At 44.6% G+C, this 18,605-nt stretch overlaps 1 protein-coding gene and 1 long non-coding RNA gene across 9 annotated transcripts in view; one reads left to right on the top strand and one right to left on the bottom strand.

Annotated features, from left to right (window-relative positions):
- The window catches only part of RGS12 (regulator of G protein signaling 12), a 197,369-nt gene that overhangs the window by 49,081 nt on the left and 129,683 nt on the right, over nucleotides 1-18,605 (top strand). For all 8 annotated transcript variants that reach the window (XM_048849020.2, XM_075128059.1, XM_048849021.2 and 5 more), the window contains one exon: nucleotides 9,720-9,836. In XM_048849020.2, coding sequence (XP_048704977.1) covers nucleotides 9,720-9,836 — 117 coding nt within the window. The remainder of the gene's footprint in view (nucleotides 1-9,719; nucleotides 9,837-18,605) is intronic.
- LOC142071790 (uncharacterized) lies at nucleotides 12,375-15,397 on the bottom strand. The gene is made up of 3 exons (XR_012667983.1): nucleotides 15,249-15,397; nucleotides 13,516-13,635; nucleotides 12,375-12,813 (listed from the first exon to the last, which is right to left on the bottom strand). It is a non-coding gene; the product is annotated as an uncharacterized LOC142071790 (long non-coding RNA).

Here is an 18,605-nt window from a genome sequence, read left to right as displayed (position 1 = left end):
AAAGATAATGGCCAATGGCTCTGCAATCACAGCCGCCAATTCCTTCAGCACTCTCGGATGCAACTCGTCCGGAACTCTTATGTTCTTATGGAACTCATCTGTACTAGCAATTTTTTTATAGAAAAATCTGCTATAACAATATCACCCAGTTTTGTTTATACTTTTGTGTACACTTTTAGTAGTTTGAGGGTTTTTTCTGCAGGACACCTGGATTCTTAAAGATATGTAAATGCTGAGGATAACTAGATGCAGCTCAACACTCAATCATATGAAATTCCTAAATATAGGTCACTTACGGGTTAAAAACCAATTAGAATTCAAACACACACTTTGGTAATGCTATAAAGATTTTGGAAGAATAGTTCATATTTAAATTAATATGCAAGAAGAAAAGAAACTAAAAGGGTTAATATTTATTAACAGGTATTAGACTTCCTAAGTTGTCAGAGGAATTTTCTAGTTTCTCTACCATTCTAGGGTTAGGCTTCAGGAATTTCGACTTTCCTTTTCAGCCTCTGATCAAATATCTATCTACTGTCCTGATTTTGGTTTATTGATCCAGAGATTATATGTTTCAGGTAGGGAACATATCTTATACCACTATTTAATAAATTGTAATAGACTTCATTGGCACTCTGTACCAAAAAAAAGAGAGTTAATCTAGCATATATGCACGATTCAAAGTATTTTTTAGCCAGATGGCAGTATGCTGCTTTGAAAAATTCATCTTCATCCTTACAAATTTTTCTGCAGTAGTTCATAGTACAGTAAAAGCTGTTTTATCCGACATGTTGGGAGAATGGGGGGTAGAAAATGCTGGTTAAGTAAGAGGGAGTTTGGGTGCAGGAGGGGGCTCAGGGCAGCGGCTTGGGGTACTGGATCTGGGGGCTGCTCCCCTCAGGTGGCTCCCTGCAAGCGGTGACCTCTCCTGGCTGCTCCTAAGGGGAGGCATGGCAAACAACTCTGTGCGCTGCCTCCTTCCACTGGCACTGCCCCCGCAGCTCCCATTGGCTAATTGGAGCTGTGTTGCTAGCGAGGTGGGGGCAGTGCATGGAACTGCCTGCCACATCTCCGCCTAGGAGCAGCCAGGACAGGTTGCTGCTTGCGGGGAGCCACCCGAGGTAAGCGGCCCCTGGATCCTGCACCCTCTCCCATGCCTCAAACCCCCTCTCGCACCCAAACTCCCTCTGAGTGCCCACACTCCACACTCCCTCCCAAGCTCCAGTCCACTTTTGGCCCTGTGCCAGCTGGACTATAAACCGGAATTTCAATGAAGATCAGAAATGCTGGTTTATAGAGCTTTCCCATTGAAGTGCCGGTTAAAACTGCTTTTACTGTATATAATAAGGGTAATGAGTACTATTTAAATTTTCCCTAATAGTTCCTCTAATTACTGACTGACTACATGCATGTTAAAACCTTTCAGTTACTAGTAGAAAACATCAGACACACAGCCTCTGAAATCTTCTTTTACGTCAGTGGTGCCCAAACTTTTCCCGTCACACCCCTGTTTACCAGTAATGGAATCTGTCCAACCCCCCTCCCCCATTACTGCACAATTGGCTCAGCAGAGGAGCTTGGGCTGAAGGCAGAGCTAGGGGCTGAACTGAGGATGGGGGTGGAGCTGAGGCTAGAGGCAGGGCTGGCCTGCGGGTGGAGAGGGACTGAGGGCAGAGCTGGCCTGGGGGCAGAGTGGAGCTGCGGCTGGGGCCAGAGGTGGGCTGGGGCGGAGTGGAGCTGGGGCCAGAGCGGAGCTGCAGCTGGCGGCGGAGTGGGGCTCAGTGGTCCTCCCATCTCGCCCCCCGTGGGGGCTGGCCTTGGCCCTGATGTGTCCCCCCTACAGTTTGGGGACCACTGCTTTACGCAAATAAATGCTGTGACTTCCTACAGCTGAGCTGATTTTCAGATTCTAATTGTAATAGCTATTTTCTGTTCAAGCCATAGTGCTTTTTCCTTAGTAGATTCTCAGTAAAAGTCTTTGACTGTAGTTAACTGGAGATACCTGTTCCTGTAAGATTTTTTTTTTTTTTTTTTGTGCATGAGATAAATAGACTTCCAACATATTTCCTCTTCCAGAGACCAGGCCCATTTGTACAGACAAAATCTCTGGAAAGAGAAGGCAGAGGAAGGGAGACTTCAACAATCACTGGGAAATTTAAATATTTTGCAGAGAGATTCAAGTAGTAGTCTTTTTTTTTTAGCAGTGTCTAGTTCTGTTCATCTCCCATAGGTATCTCTAACTTGGCTCTTCAATGCAAGATAGAGACCATTGGTTTAGGGAACATTTTTTCTTTAAGTACTGGATCTGGGGGCTGCTCCAAAAGCGCTTCAAAACACTTAGGCCTTGTCCAAATTGGCCAGGCAAGTGGTTAACTTTAACTGGTTTCCACCTTTTTATCAGCAGTTCTCTAGCATTACTTTATTGTTGGTATAGATGGGCCATATTTCTCACTTTCTTTATTGGGGTCATATTTCTCATTTGCTTTATTATGCTACGGCTGGATTCTAACCAAGTGCTCGATATTTATTTTTGTACAAGTGTCAGAAAACCTTACATCAAATTTTGACTGGGTGCTAATTTCCTATTCTGTTTTGTACTCTTACATGATTCTAAGTGTGGTTTTTTCATCCTCCTTTTCATTCTGTGTCTCTGTCTTTACAGACCCTATATAACCCAAGAGGCTTTTAGTTTTAAACTCAGGCATCAACATTTGCTGAATAATCAAATCTAGTGATTCTGAAGATTGCAGATCAATTTCATTTTCCCTCAGAATGCAATTGGAGTTACCTTAAAGCAGGCCGCCTCCTCTTCCCCAAATTTAGACGTAATTAGTTTCTAAAATCTTTTGCATTATATTTTATCCGCACATGATAACCACTCAGAGTAGCACACAGGGATTGCCACCATTTAAACCTATGTTGGGCAATTATTTCTGTGTTCTTTTTGGGCTGCACTGGGAAACAAAGTGAAAATGTCATGTTCTCCGTTGTTCCAGATGTGTTTGCCCAGTTTTGATATTTTGTTTTCTTTCTCATCATCCTTCTGTTATGAAAGATGGATACCTGCTGGGAAAACTTTTGTTTTTGATGATACTACAGAGGAGCAGTGAGGAGCATGCATTGAAGTATACTTTAATACTTTCTCGGTTGGCTTCAGTATGCCATTTGCCCTCAAAGTACTGATGTTACTGTTGTTGCCAGCCTTTGGAGTTCCTCCTGCCTTTCGTTCCTCATTTGTGTTTTTTCTCACTAAATGAAAGATTTAATAAATGCAAAGGTGGGTACTTCCATAGTTTAAAAAGTAGTGAAACTTTCTGAAACTTACATGCAAGTAACTTGGATCCTTACGTACAAGGAACATCGAGTGTCACTGGTAATAACTCTCGAGGTGCCACACTATTGTTTTGACTATCTATAATTAATATTGGTGCATTCTGCTGAATTTGCTGTGGAGTCTGCTGCAGAGTATTGCTTCAGATCTAAGCTTTCATTTTGCAGGGGCAAATGTTATTTTAGATCTTAGGATTGCAAAGAGCCTTAAAATATAAACCATGTGTGAACCAATGCAATAATACCTGCCTGGATCTGCAGATCACTTGCAAATTATCTCAGGGATATGAAATGCCCTGTTTAGCTCAGTGGGTGTTAACCTTGAAACCTAAGGATGGCAACTTAGAATGTCAGCATACTAAACTGATGATGATTTTGTAGCTTAAATATCTAGCTGATGTGCTTGTTCCAGTCTGAAATTGTTCCTGGCTGTCAAAAACCTCAAGAGTCTACTTTTTCAGCTTCTCCCTGGCAGCTTCTATGGTGTAGTTATTCATTGTCAGTACACTGAAAATTGAAAATATAGGGCATCATTTGTTTTCATAGTGAGTTAAGAACCTCCTTATTTAAAGCTTTCCTGAAATGGCCCAGAAACAAGAAGGGCTTTCTCCAGACTTTGGGTCCAGCTTCCTGCAAAGTACACTGGGCCTTGGCAATACGTCTTACAATAAAGAAGACTTCCAAATGGAGTCTCTAGTAAATATACACCAATGAGAATTGCAAAGTCACCAATGAGAGTCATATTGTTAAAGAATAGCATTGAATACATGTGGGTAAATAAACAGATATTCATTTTCTTCCGAGAAGATGTCAAAAATATATCATCTTATAGAACAGTGATATAACTTCATAGTGTTCTGTTTTTTTCCCTACTTTGTACAATCAGCTGTGAACATCTAATTATAAGAATGGAATTATTTTTGCTTAATGTAAATTTCAAATATAGCAAAACAAAACACTTAGGGGGAAAATAAAGCAGAAATATTTTAGAGTTGGGAACAGTGACTCTCATAAAGGCAGAAAAGAAAAAAAACGTGAAGGAAAAGTAATAGCTGCCATTTAAAAACCATGTAGTCACTAATAAATATTCTTGAGACATAAGGTAGGTAAGGTAATATCTTTTATTGGAGCAACTTCTCTTGGTGAGAGAGTCCAGGTTTCGAGTCACAGATATTCTTCAGGTCTGGGAAATGTTGCACAGAAAAATTATAAAAGAGAAAAAGACCCTTTTACTTCTTGGTGAACACTTTTCACAAAGCGATTACTCTATATCTGACTTCTCAGTCATCATCCTCAAAGGAAAACTGCACAGTGCCTTCAAAAAACAAGCCTAAGAGCTTAAGTTCATAACTTTGCTAGACCCTAAAAATCATGGACGGAACAGAGACACTGGAGTTATGGCTTTTTACAATGGTCTATAACCCATTAAACCAACCCTCTCTGCTTCTTTTTTTGTGTGCTTCCCCCCCTGTGACTGGAGAGGTATTATCTGGCTATTTCACCTGAAATGGTCCCTCTAAATATGTTTACTTATGCTAAACATTCTTTTCACCTTTGTATTTAGTTGTGACACTCTGAGTACATTTCCCAGACCTGAAGAAGAACTCTGTGTAAGCTTGAAAGCATGTATCTCTCTCCAAGAGAAATTGGGCCAATAAAATGGTCTCCCCAGGTTTCTCTAATATCCTGGGACCAACAAAGCCATGACAACATAGCCTACAATACATATTCTTGTCAACTTGCATCCTTCCTCACCACAGCAGATGAAATAGGGGATAGTTAAGTATTATAGAATCATAGAATCATAGAATATAAGGGTTGGAAGGGACCCCAGAAGGTCATCTAGTCCAACCCCCTGCTCAAAGCAGGACCAATTCCCAGTTAAATCATCCCAGCCAGGGCTTTGTCAAGCCTGACCTTAAAAACCTCTAAGGAAGGAGATTCTACCACCTCCCTAGGTAACGCATTCCAGTGTTTCACCACCCTCATAGTGAAAAAGTTTTTCCTAATATCCAATCTAAACCTCCCCCACTGTAACTTGAGACCATTACTCCTCGTTCTGTCATCTGATACCATTGAGAACAGTCTAGAGCCATCCTCTTTGGAACCCCCTTTCAGGTAGTTGAAAACAGCTATCAAATCCCCCCTCATTCTTCTCTTCTGCAGGCTAAACAATCCCAGCTCCCTCAGCCTCTCCTCATAAGTCATGTGTTCCAGACCCCTAATCATTTTTGTTGCCCTTCGCTGGACTCTCTCCAATTTATCCACATCCTTCTTGTAGTGTGGGGCCCAAAACTGGACACAGTACTCCAGATGAGGCCTCACCAATGTCGAATAGAGGGGAACGATCACGTCCCTCGATCTGCTCGCTATGCCCCTACTTATACATCCCAAAATGCCATTGGCCTTCTTGGCAACAAGGGCACACTGCTGACTCATATCCAGCTTCTCGTCCACTGTCACCCCTAGGTCCTTTTCCGCAGAACTGCTGCCTAGCCATTCGGTCCCTAGTCTGTAGCTGTGCATTGGGTTCTTCCGTCCTAAGTGCAGGACCCTGCACTTATCCTTATTGAACCTCATCAGATTTCTTTTGGCCCAATCCTCCAATTTGTCTAGGTCCCTCTGTATCCTATCCCTCCCCTCCAGCGTATCTACCACTCCTCCCAGTTTAGTATCATCCGCAAATTTGCTGAGAGTGCAATCCACACCATCCTCCAGATCATTTATGAAGATATTGAACAAAACCGGCCCCAGGACCGACCCTTGGGGCACACCACTTGATACCGGCTGCCAACTAGACATGGAGCCATTGATCACTACCTGTTGAGCCCGACAATCTAGCCAGCTTTCTACCCACCTTGTAGTGCATTCATCCAGCCCATACTTCCTTAACTTGCTGACAAGAATACTGTGGGAGACCGTGTCAAAAGCTTTGCTAAAGTCAAGAAACAATACATCCACTGCTTTCCCTTCATCCACAGAACCAGTAATCTCATCATAGAAGGCGATTAGATTAGTCAGGCATGACCTTCCCTTGGTGAATCCATGCTGGCTGTTCCTGATCACTTTCCTCTCATGCAAGTGCTTCAGGATTGATTCTTTGAGGACCTGGTCCATGATTTTTCCAGGGACTGAAGTGAGGCTGACTGGCCTGTAGTTCCCAGGATCCTCCTTCTTCCCTTTTTTAAAGATTGGCACTACATTAGCCTTTTTCCAGTCATCCGGGACTTCCCCGGTTCGCCACGAGTTTTCAAAGATAATGGCCAATGGCTCTGCAATCACAGCCGCCAGTTCCTTCAGCACTCTCGGATGCAACTCGTCCGGCCCCATGGACTTGTGCACGTCCAGCTTTTCTAAAAAGTCCCTAACCACCTCTATCTCCACAGAGGGCTGGCCATCTCTTCCCCATTTTGTGATGCCCAGCGTAGCAGTCTGGGAGCTGACCTTGTTAGTGAAAACAGAGGCAAAAAAAGCATTGAGTACATTAGCTTTTTCCACATCCTCTGTCACTAGTTTGCCTCCCTCATTCAGTAAGGGGCCCACACATTCCTTGGCTTTCTTCTTGTTGCCAACATACCTGAAGAAACCCTTCTTGTTACTCTTGACATCTCTGGCTAGCTGCAGCTCCAGGTGCGATTTGGCCCTCCTGATAACATTCCTACATGCCCTAGCAATATCTTTATACTCTTCCCTGGTCATATGTCCAACCTTCCACTTCTTGTAAGCTTCTTTTTTATGTTTAAGATCCGCTAAGATTTCACCATTAAGCCAAGCTGGTCGCCTGCCATATTTACTATTCTTTCGACTCATCGGGATGGTTTGTCCCTGTAACCTCAACAGGGATTCCTTATATAATTATATATAATTATATATATATTATTAATTAATTAATATATATTAATTATATATAATTATATAATTAAAAGGAACATTTTAAGACAACATAAATTGGGAGTGGTTAATGTGCCTCTTCAATGTTGCATGGAGGGCTGGTGCAGTACCTTTGGACTGGCAAACTGGGCTGGTGGTCCCAATCTTTAAGGAAGGATATCAGAGGGTGTGTTCCAACTATAGGGGGATCACACTCCTCAGTCTCCTCGGCAAAGCCTATGCCAGGGTGCTTGAGAGGAGGTTACGCCCATTAGTTGAACCTTGGATTCAGGAGGAACAATGTGGATTCTGTCCTGGCCATGGAACAACTGACCAGCTCTTTGCTTTCTCGCAGATACTCAAGGGATCGTGGGAGTTTGCTCATCCAGTCTACCTTTGTTTTATAGACCTGGAGAAGTCATATGACTACATTCCCTTTGAAGTCTTATGGGAAGTGCTGCCGGGAGTATAAGGTGCTGGTGCCGCTTTTGCGTGCTATCTGGTCCCTCTATTCTCGGAGTGAGAGTTGTATTCATATTCTTGGCATTAAGTTGAGTTCATTCAAGGTGAGTGATGGATTTCGCCAAAGGTGTGTCTTGTCCCCATGCCTGTTCATAATTTTCATGGCCAGGATAGCAAGGCGCAGCCGAGCTGTGGAGTGCATCCGGAACGAGGACTTGGAGGTAGCATCTCTGCTGTTTGCAGATGATGATGTCCTTCTTGCTTCTTCAGACTGTGATCTCTGATGCACACTTGAATGTTGAACTGCTGAGTGTGAAGAATGCTGGGATGAGAATCAGCACCTCCAAAACAGAGGTCATGGGCCCTCTCCTGGAATAAAGTGGACTGCTCTCTCTAGGTGCAGGGGGAGCTGCTACATTTAGTGGAAGAGTTCAAATATCTAGGGGTCTTGTTCGTGAGTGATGGCAAGTGGGAGCGTGTGATCAACTGGCGGATTGGTGCAGCGGCGGCAGTGATGCGGCCGCTGTACTGATCCGTGGAGGTGAAGCGGGAGCTGAGTTCTTGGACAAAGCTCTCCATTTACAGGTCGCTTTACATCCCGATCCTCACCTGTGGTCATTAACTTTGGGCAATGACTGAAAGGATGAGATCGCAGGTACAAGCGCAGAAATGAAGTTTCTTTGTAGGGTGACTGGGCTTACTCTCTGAGACAGGGTGAGGAGCTCGACTATTTGGGATGGCCTTGGAGTAGAGCCACTACTCCTCCGGATCAAGAGAAGTTGGTTGAGGTGGTTTGGGCACCTGTTAAGGATGCCCCTGGGAGGCTTCCATTGGAACTTTGCTAGGCATGTCGCACTGGGTGGAGGCCCCAAGGCCGACCCAGGATGTACTGGAGAGATTATATCTCCTGGCTGGCCTGGGAATAGTGAGGAATCCCCCAGGAGGAGCTGGAACATATTGCGGCGGAAAAGGAGGTCTGGTTCTCTCTATTCTCCATGTCGCCACCGCGACCCTCACTGGGAAAAATGGCATAAAGGAAGAAGATGATGATAAATTGGGGGAAGTGTCAGATTCATGGAGCAACAAAAATAGTGACACTCCAGCTGTGGATGGTGTGGAGAGAGAGAAGGAAATGAGAGAAGAGGCCCTCACTAAAGAGGAACTGAATTTGATGAAACATCTTCATAGAGACATTTGAAATCCAGAAAACCGTTTTGATTTTCTTTGGAGGTGGATTATGATGCCATTTATGGTTGAGGAGAGGCGATATAACTCTATTCTCCAAAGCTAAAGAGTAGTCAATGACTTCATTTTAGACCTCATGCAAGAAAGTGGGAATTTATTGATGTTAGGCCATAAAAAGGGAATGTCAGTCATCAAAGTGGGGACACAAGATAGTTTTACTCTCAATTTGATGTCAGTTCTGTTTGTCTGGATGTAATATGATAACTTGAGTGCTGCATCCGATCAGTTCCAAAATTTCAGGGAATGTTCCAGCTGTATTTAAAGCATACAGAAAGAGTGCATCAAAGATTGGGTGAGATGGATTCTAGTATCGTTGTAGCATCATATGGAGGAAATGTGAGCAAGCATTTTATGGTCATTACAACATAGGGGTAGGTCTCTCTTATGTTCAGATATGGGCACCCATGTTGCTGCTAATTACACATACAATTTACTTTATGCAGATGAGTAGTCCCACTGATTACTCATGTTCATAAAGTCATTCGTGTCTAAATGTTTGCAGGACTGGGGCCTTGGCTGGAAAAGTTACCTCATTAACTTAAGTAAGTCACTTGGGTAGAGAATTTCAGAGACACAAACAGGAGACAGGTGCCTAACACCCATTCAAAATGGGAACCTAACTCACTTTTATTACTTTTATTGAAGATCTCCCTCCTTGGTGTTCAATATGCTTGTCAACACAATTGTAAAACTGGATAAAAGACGGACATCTCTAGAAATCAGATGTTGTCTCTGAGGAGGAGTTTTATGTAAATAAAGTACTAAAATAAAATACAAGTATAAGTAACCCTATATTTTCTATTGTGTTTTAGGGTGCCAAATTTGGACATCCAGTTGGATTAGCCCTCGCTCCCCAACGTTCCTCTGTTCGGAGATCATTTGGAAGATCTAAGCGATTTAGCATTACTCGTTCACTGGATGATCTTGAGGTAACTAAGCTTTACATAAAACATTACATTATACTAAACTTTTAAATGATTCCTGGGGAGTGATATTTTAGTAATTTTGCCAATGATACAGGATCTGTGGAAGCAACAAATATAGTGCTGACAGCTGCCTAACTACTATGGAACAGATGCTCAATCAGCAAGGGGAGCTAGAGGGAGAGGAGGTTGAAGGAGGCTTCATTCCTTCCTCTCTTATAGTGCTGTCTCCCCAAAGGCTGCTCCATGGTGGGGTGAGGGGAGAGAAAGATAGGACACCAACTAATCTGCCTGTCTCTTCCAATTTGGAAGTAAGAAAGGTACTTCAGAGGTGGGAGAAAAAAGACCGAGATGCAGAGCCCTTGGCATGGGGGAAGGAAGGAATGGGAAGGAACACAAAGCCCCTGGCATGAAGGGAAGAATGGGGGATCCTGGTTTGGGGGCAAGGAAATTGGGAGAGCACATGGTTCCCCAGCATGGGTGCAGGAAGGAGGAGGAATTGGGGCACATGAATCATAGAATCATAGAATATAAGGGTTGGAAGGGACCCCAGAAGTTCATCTAGTCCAACCCCCTGCTCGAAGCAGGACCAATTCCCAGTTAAATCATCCCAGCCAGGGCTTTGTCAAGCCTGACCTTAAAAACCTCTAAGGAAGGAGATTCTACCACCTCCCTAGGTAACGCATTCCAGTGTTTCACCACCCTCTTAGTGAAAAAGTTTTTCCTAATATCCAATCTAAACCTCCCCCACTGCAGCTTGAGACCATTACTCCTCGTTCTGTCATCTGCTACCATTGAGAACAGTCTAGATCCATCCTCTTTGGAACCCCCTTTCAGGTAGTTGAAAGCAGCTATCAAATCCCCCCTCATTCTTCTCTTCTGCAGGCTAAACAATCCCAGCTCCCTCAGCCTCTCCTCATAACTCGTGTGTTCCAGACCCCTAATCATTTTTGTTGCCCCAGGCATGGGTGGGGAATTGGGGGTGTGCAAATGGAGCCTTGAGCGTGGGGGTGAGAAAAAAGGGGAATCAGGAAATGGAGGGATGCAATGAGTGCTCAGCCTACAGAAGCCATGAACTGTGTGATCCTATAGTCCAATTATTCATTACTTTATTTCTCTCTCCCCAAATATCTCAAATATTTTGAAGAAAGAAAAAAGCAAATATTCCTTATTGAGAACATATCTATATCCCAGTCTGAAGTTTTAAAAGAATGTGATTTTTTTTTTAACCATATACTCAGAAGTTTAAAATGGTAGGCTGTCCTTTAAACATCAAAGCAAAATAATCTGAGTGGAGACCCAGTGTGAGAAATATTAGCTCAGGCAGTAATTTGAAAAACGTCATAAGTGAACGGAAAAAAAAAGTGTTTGGAATGGACCTGTCCAGTTCTAAATATAGTAGCATTACTGCAGCACTATAATTCAGTATTATAATCACCAAACAACCATTGTTTCTAATAAAGTAGAACAGAATATAGTCTTCAGTACTGATGAGCAGGATAAGTTGTATTCCATGTAGTTTCTTGTACGTGGGTATTTTGAATGTAGCTCAGTCAGTTTAATCAACTGAGTTTTTGTTAGCCCATTCTGTAGGCGTATGAGTTTGTTCCAGTGTGTTTGAGTAACATTTCCTCTCTCAGGCCATTATGCACTGGTACTATGTACCAATTGTCTGCCTGGTTTCCTTCCCCAAATGTGGTCGTATGATTCCTTTCAGATTCCCTGTTGTTAAAGGAGTGATTTAAATGTAAAATATTGCATGTTTACTGTTATAATTAATTTGAAAATATTCTGCCTCTTCCTTTAAAAAAAAAAGTCATTCAGAGATTTAAACATGAATAAACAATATTCTTATGAGGTCAGAACTGTGTAATATCATAGGTGCCTGCTTACTTGCAGAAATCAGTTTATGCATTGACAGAAGTGGTAAATTTTTATATTCCAACTTTGACTTGTAGAATTTACCCCTTAGATGATATCTTTACTGGCAGATATTTTAAACAAGATTACTATAAACTTGCAGAGAGGGGAAAAAGAGGTAGGGAGGGAGCCAAGTAAATGCACAATAATTCCAAGACTATGTAGTGTTACAGAAAATGATGTATAAAGTACCAAACATATGGCTATAGTCCAAACCTTTTTTGACAATTCTGGGTCCTGGGAGTTGCAGTCATTCACAAAGGGCAGAATATAGTCCATTGTCTCCTTACAAATCAGAGACAAATTCTGTCGAAGCATTATGTATAGTAATTGCTAGCAATATTTTAGCAGTCAGGTCTTCACAAAAAGACACCTAGAAATTTGATTTTTAATGGGATAACAAGAAAGGGGGCTGGTTGTGTCTGCCTGTACAAGAGGGGGTCCTCAAAATAGCCAAGGCCTTGTGGCAGACCTCCTCCTCCATCCCCCCCTCCCCCCGGCGGCTTGCTGGTTGTGTCTGCGGCCAACGAGAAAGACAAGCAGGTCCCCACCTCCTCAACTCCCAAAAACAAAGAGGCCAAAAAAACTCAATTTATTTGGGAGAAAAATTTATTCAGCCGCCAGCCTGCCATTTCGGGTGGCGAGCCATCAAGTGGTACAATTTTAATCTCTGGGATGGCCTTAAAAAATTCCAGGAATCCCTCCCTGAAGGTCTGGCCCAAGAGTTTGGCACCCTGGTGGAGGAGGGTACTGCAGTGGCCAGATGTTCCCTGCAAATGGCATGGGACACGGTGGACTCGACGGCAAGGATGATCACATCGGCGGTGGTCATGCGATGCAGCTCCTGGGTGCAAACAGCGGCCCTCTCCCAGGAGATGCAGACCTCGATCGAGGACCTCCCCTTTGATGGAGTTGGTCTGTTCTCGAATCAAACAAATGCTAGGCTACATGGGATGAAGGATACTAGGACTACCCTTCGCTCATTGGGCATACACACGCTGCATCAGCCAGGAAGCTTTTCTGGCCACTGTTGCCGCCAAACCCTGGCATCCCCGTCAGGGATCTACAATGAGAAGGGACACTAGTTTTAGTTGTCATCACTCTTCTTCCTCCCACTCACCAGCCCAGCCAGGGAGCCAGAAGAAATCATTTTGAGGGTGCGCCTGAGAGCGACGCCCCAGTAAGTCAACCAGATCCTACCTGCCTTTTCCTCAGCTGCCTCTCCCCCTACTGCTTGGCCTGGTCGCAGGTTACGTCTGACCACTGGGTCTTGGACATAGTACCTTGGGGCTATACCCTACAGTTCTTGGCTGCCCATCCTTCCCACCCCTCCATTTTCCCATCTGTCTTCAGGGACCCTTCTCACGAGCAACTCCTTGTTCAGGAGGTTGAGAAGCTCCTGGGCTTGGGGGCTGTTGAGGAAGTTCCTCGGGACATGGAGGGAAGAGGATTCTACTTCCTAATCCCAAAGGCCAAAGGGGGCCTCAGATCCATCCTGGACCTGTGTGGCCTCAACAAATCTCTCAAGAAGTTGAAGTTCCGCATGGTCTCCCTGGCCTCCATCATTCCTTCCTTGAATCCAAGGGACTGGTATGCCGCTTTCGACTTAAAGGACGCTTACTTTCATGTCTCCATATTTCCGGACCACAGGCGTTTCCTGCGTTTCATAGTGACTGGGTGCCACTTCCAGTTCACAGCGCTACTCTTTGGCCTGTTCTCGGCCCCCAAGGTGTTCACAAAATGCGTGGCACCGGTAGCGGCTTACCTGAGACATCGAGTAGTCCAGATCTTCCCATATCTCGACAACTGGCTCATCAAGGGCAGGTCTCCAGCGCCGGTGCAATGGAACCTCGATCTGGTGTGGTCCATCTGCAACCATCTGGGCCTGTTAATAAACACAGAGAAGTCCATGTTATGCCAGTCCAATGCATAGAGTTTATTGGAGTGGTTCTCGACTCCACGCAAGCCAGGGTCTTCCTTCCAGAAGCTCGATCCTTCCTTCCATGTCAGGCTTGATCGCCCATGTAGAGAGCCATCTGCTTACCACAGCCCACACGTGCCTGCAACCAATGGGCCGCATGCACGTATGTGGTCAGCCATGTCTAACTTCATCTACAGCCCCTGCAGGTGTGGTTGGTCTTGGTCTATATCCCCAGCAGGCACACCCTGGATCAAGTGGTCATGGTGCCGAACCACATCCTCCTGTCCTTGGACTGGTGGCTGGATCCCAAGTTGGTGCTGCAGGAGGTTTCCTTCGTGACCCTGTCTCCATCACTCACCCTGGTCTCGGATGTGTCAGACCTGGGCTGGGGAACCCATCTGGGCAAGTTCAACACCCAGGGCCGCTGGCTACACAGTGATCTGGCCTTTCATATCAACGTCAGGGAGCTCAGAGCGGTTCGCCTGGCCTGTCAGGCTTTCTTGCCCCACCTGAATGGCACGTGGTGTAGGTCCTGACAGACAATACAGCCGCAATGTATTACATCAACAGGCAGGACGATGCCATGTCCTCAGCCCTTTGTTGGGAGGCGCTCAGCCTCTGAGACTTTTGTGTGTGGCATGCCATTCATCTGGTGGCCGCCGACCTGCCAGGAACATCCTAGTGGATCGCCTCAGCAGGACTTTCTTGTCTCGCCACTAATGGTCGCTTCATCCGGAGGTGGTCAGTTTAATCTTCCACAGGTTGGGGACTCCCCAGGTGGACCTGTTTGCGTCCAGGCAGAACAGAAAGTGTCACGTGTTCTGTTCTCTTCAGGGCAGGGACAAGGGCTCCCTGTTGGCCTTCCTGATTCTGTGGTCAGGAGCGCTGATACGCCTTCCCGCTGATCCACAAGGTGTTGCTGAAGGTGAAGCAAGACAGAGCATCTGTTATCCTCATAGGCTCGTCAACACTGATTCGACATGGTGCTGAGTCTTTCGGTAGCCACCCTGGTGCAGCTACCTCTTTGGCCGGATCTGCTGTCCCAGAACTACGGCAACCTGCTGCACCTGAACCTGGCGTCGCTGCACCAGTCCAGACACTTGCACCCCCTCTTCCTCAGAGTCCAGAGGGAGAAACAGCCTTATTCTGGGTCTTGGGCTTGTATGGAGTTTTCTGCATGCTGCCTCTTTCCTTCAGAGCACGCTGAGAACTGCAGCTGCCAGGAACCCTCCAGCTCCCTCCATAGGCGCCAACTTTCCCTAGCGCCGGTGGGTGCTTGCCCCCCCAACCCCCCAGCCCTGCCCTGACTTTCCCTGCCCCTGCCCCACCCCTATTCCAACCCCTGCCCCAAAGTCTCCACTCCCTGCCCCAGCCCTGCCTCTTCCCTGAGCATGCTGCGTTGCCCCCCTCCCTCCCAGCGCTTGCTGTGCAAAACAGCTGTTTTGCAGTGCAAGCACTGGGAGCTAGGGGGAAAATGCGGGCACGCGGTGCACTCAGTGGAGGAGGCAGAGCGGAGGCGGAGGTGAACTGGAGTGGGGGGCAGGGCAGGGAGCTGCTGATGGATGCAGAGCACTCACCAATTTTTTCCCGGGGGTGCTCCAGCCCCAGAGCACCCACGGAGTTGGCACCTATGGCTCCCTCTCCTTCCCCCCGGCAGTGTCTTCTACTTGCGAGCTGTGCTCTGCTGGGTCCAGCGGTCCCTAGTGGTGGCCAGCAGCTCTGCAGCCCATTTCTGTGGAGGAAAAGGAAATGCTGCACAAAACCCAAGAATTTCTGCACAAATTTTGCATGCACAATTCCCCTAGGCGTAATGGCATTAGTAGTTGTAGCAGCTACAACTAAGCTCAGGTACACTTTCACAGCCTCAAGATTCCTCCTGAGATCTGTAGCTACTTGTGTATGAAGGAGTGTTTCTTTGATGGATCAATGGTGTGGTTATGTGGGAACTGTGGTGTGGAAGGACTGGGTGGGAGAAATGGGGACAAGGAGGTGATTGGGTAAGAGGTATAATGGGCATAGCCAGCAAGCAGAGATTGATAAGAAATTATTAAACATCAAAAATAGATAACTGTTTGAAATAAAATGAAAAAAAGTCAGTTTGACAGATTTAGCAGTATCCTTGGAAATACTTATTGAATTAAGTTTAAGTATCTTTGGAGTCAATTGTATTAAATTAGATGAAGGTTTCTAACCATCAGAGGAGTGAAATTCTGGAACAGACTTCCAAGGGGAGTAGTGGGGGCAAAAAACCTGACTGGCTTCAAGACTGAGCTTGATAAGTTTATGAGGAATGGTATGGTGGGACTGCCTATGATGGCATGTGGTCCACTGGTGACTGCCTGTAGCGAAAATCCCCAACTGCTGGAGATGGGACACTAGATGGGGAAAGCTCTGCGTTACTACAGTTCCCAGGTATCTGCCTGGTGGGTCTCTACGACATGCTCAGGGTCTAACTGATTGCCATATTTGGGGTCAGGAAGGAGGTTTCCCCCAGGGCAGATTGGCTCAGATTGTGTGTGTGTGGGCGGGGGGTTCACCTTCCTCGGCAGTGTGGGGCACAAGTCACTTTCAGGTTTATACTAGTGTAAATGGTGAATTCTCTGTAACCTGAAGTCTTTAAGCATGATTTGAGGACTTCAGTAACTCAACCAGAGGTCTGGGGTCTAAGGAGTGGGTGAGGTTCTGTGGCCTGCAGTATGCAGGAGGTCAGACTAGATGATCATGATGGTCCCTTCTAAGCTTAAAGTCTAAGAGTCATAGGTGTTATGTATTATTGTGGGCCTGAATGATTACAAGATTATATTGAACAGTGTGACAGATAGTAATGGACTCTTGAGACAATACATGTGAAGTGGATTTCTTGGGGAATATCTAGAGGTAGTGGAATGCAAATTTCTCTCCCCCTTAAATCCCCACCCCGAGCCTTTTGAAAATGCCCCGAGGAAGGGATCATTGTCTAGTGATCACCTGTTCCTGGAATCTGAAGATCAGAAACCCAAGCTGTATAAAGAAAACATTAACCTATACGAACTTGTAACCACAGAAAAATCCTTTGGTGGGGTTTGAAGGACTGATTCCTATTAGAGACCCTGCTGGAGCAGTGGTGTGTGGGTGTGCGATTTGTGGTGAGCTTACTAGCATGTGAGTAGGTTCTTTTATTGTTTTTAATATATTTTCTCTAATGCTTTCACCTTAAGAATAAATATGTTTTGGTTAGAGAGACCTGTGTGTAACTTATAACTGCTGGCAATTATTCTATTAATAAGCCTTAGAAGAGAAAACAAAGTGTAGACGCTGGCCTGTTTAGGCAGTCTGGCTTGGTGACAGTTTCGCAGTGTAGGCAGGGAACCCTGCAGCCTGGGTAAACCCCAATCAAGAGGAACAGAGATGCAGGTCTCCTCCCAAGAGAGGTGATGGCTAGGAGCTGGGATCCCAAAAGTGAGTATCCCCTTGATGGACTGTGAAGGGAGAATACAGGGGGACAGCCAAGATTAAATACACAGTAATTAAAAACAGTGGAAGTTAATTAAACATTAACTCTTGTTCTGTTAACTGCCACTGTCTTTTGTTACTTTGTTTTTAATCCTGGCCTATTGTCATTAAAAAAAATAAATTAGTTGTCTTTTAAAAATTATTTTTAATAGGTTTCAATCATTGCCTATTAAATCTTGAAAAACTATCCCTCTCCTGTCCTCCCTCTTTCTGATTATCTATGAACTGTAGGCCACCTGTCCCCTCCCTGCATCTCAAATGCAGCCCTGTGAGTCCTCTCCCTATGCTACCCATCCTACCCCATAGATTCATGCTCTGTGTGGCGGGGGGCGGGTGGCCAGCGGAATTCCCAAGACTTAACAGCTGGTCAAACGTCCCAAGTTTAGTGAAAGTAACCTTAAAATTAGTGTTCTTTTAACTTTAAATATCTTAAACTCATATGCTCACCCCTTGCAAGGTGATGGGTGCCCTCAACTGGCACTCCTCATCTTGCAGGAATGGGCTCACAGGTTGTAAGATTGAGCCATTTTCCACAGGAAAGAAATGGCCAAAGCTGAGATCCAGAAGAAAAGGACATTTCTCTTTGATTTATATCACAACTAAAAATAATCTTTCAAAATACAAGATAAGACAAACTATATGTTCACCATCAAGAAGAAAAATTGTAAAATACAGACAAGATTCAGAATGTCAGTTGCTTTGGAACAAAAGCTGAACACATGGTTAAGAGACCAGTTTAAGCAGCGCAGTAATATACATTTGAGAAGCCAACTAATGCACTCATCAGATACACAAATTAAGGAAGTTAATAAAAAAGTAGGGCTGTTGATTAATCGCAGTTAACTCAGACGATTAACTCAAAAAAAATTAATCATGATTAAAAAAATTAATCCTACTGTTAAGCAATAGAATACCAATTGAAATGTATTAAATATTTTTGGATGTTTTTCTACATTTTAAAATATATTGATTTCAATTACAACACAGAATACCAAGTGTATAGTGCTCACTTTATCATTTTTACACTGCAAATATTTGTAATAAAAATAATATAAACAAAAGAAATAGTATTTTTCAATTCACCTCATACGAGTACTACAGTGAAATCTCTTTATCGTGAAAGTGCAACTTACAAATGTAGATTTTTTTTGGGGGGGTTACATAACTGCACTCAAAAACAAAACAATGTAAAACTTCAGAGCCTACGAGTCCACTTAGTCCTACTTTTTGTTCAGCCAACCGCTAAGACAAACAAGTTTGTTTACATTTACTGGAGATAATGTTGCCCGCTTCTTATTTACAATGTCACAAGAAGGTGAGAACAGGCATTTGCAGGGCACTTTTGTAGCTGGTATTGCAAGGTACGTGCCAGATATGTTAAAGATTTGTATGCCCCTTCATGCTTCGGCCACCGTTCCAGAGGACATGCTTCCATACTGATG

The sequence above is a fragment of the Caretta caretta genome, chromosome 4, assembly GCF_965140235.1.
Source record: "Caretta caretta isolate rCarCar2 chromosome 4, rCarCar1.hap1, whole genome shotgun sequence".
Taxonomy (NCBI): domain Eukaryota; kingdom Metazoa; phylum Chordata; order Testudines; family Cheloniidae; genus Caretta; species Caretta caretta.
Note: the sequence above shows the minus strand (reverse complement) of the source record. Positions and strands in the feature narration are given on the sequence as shown.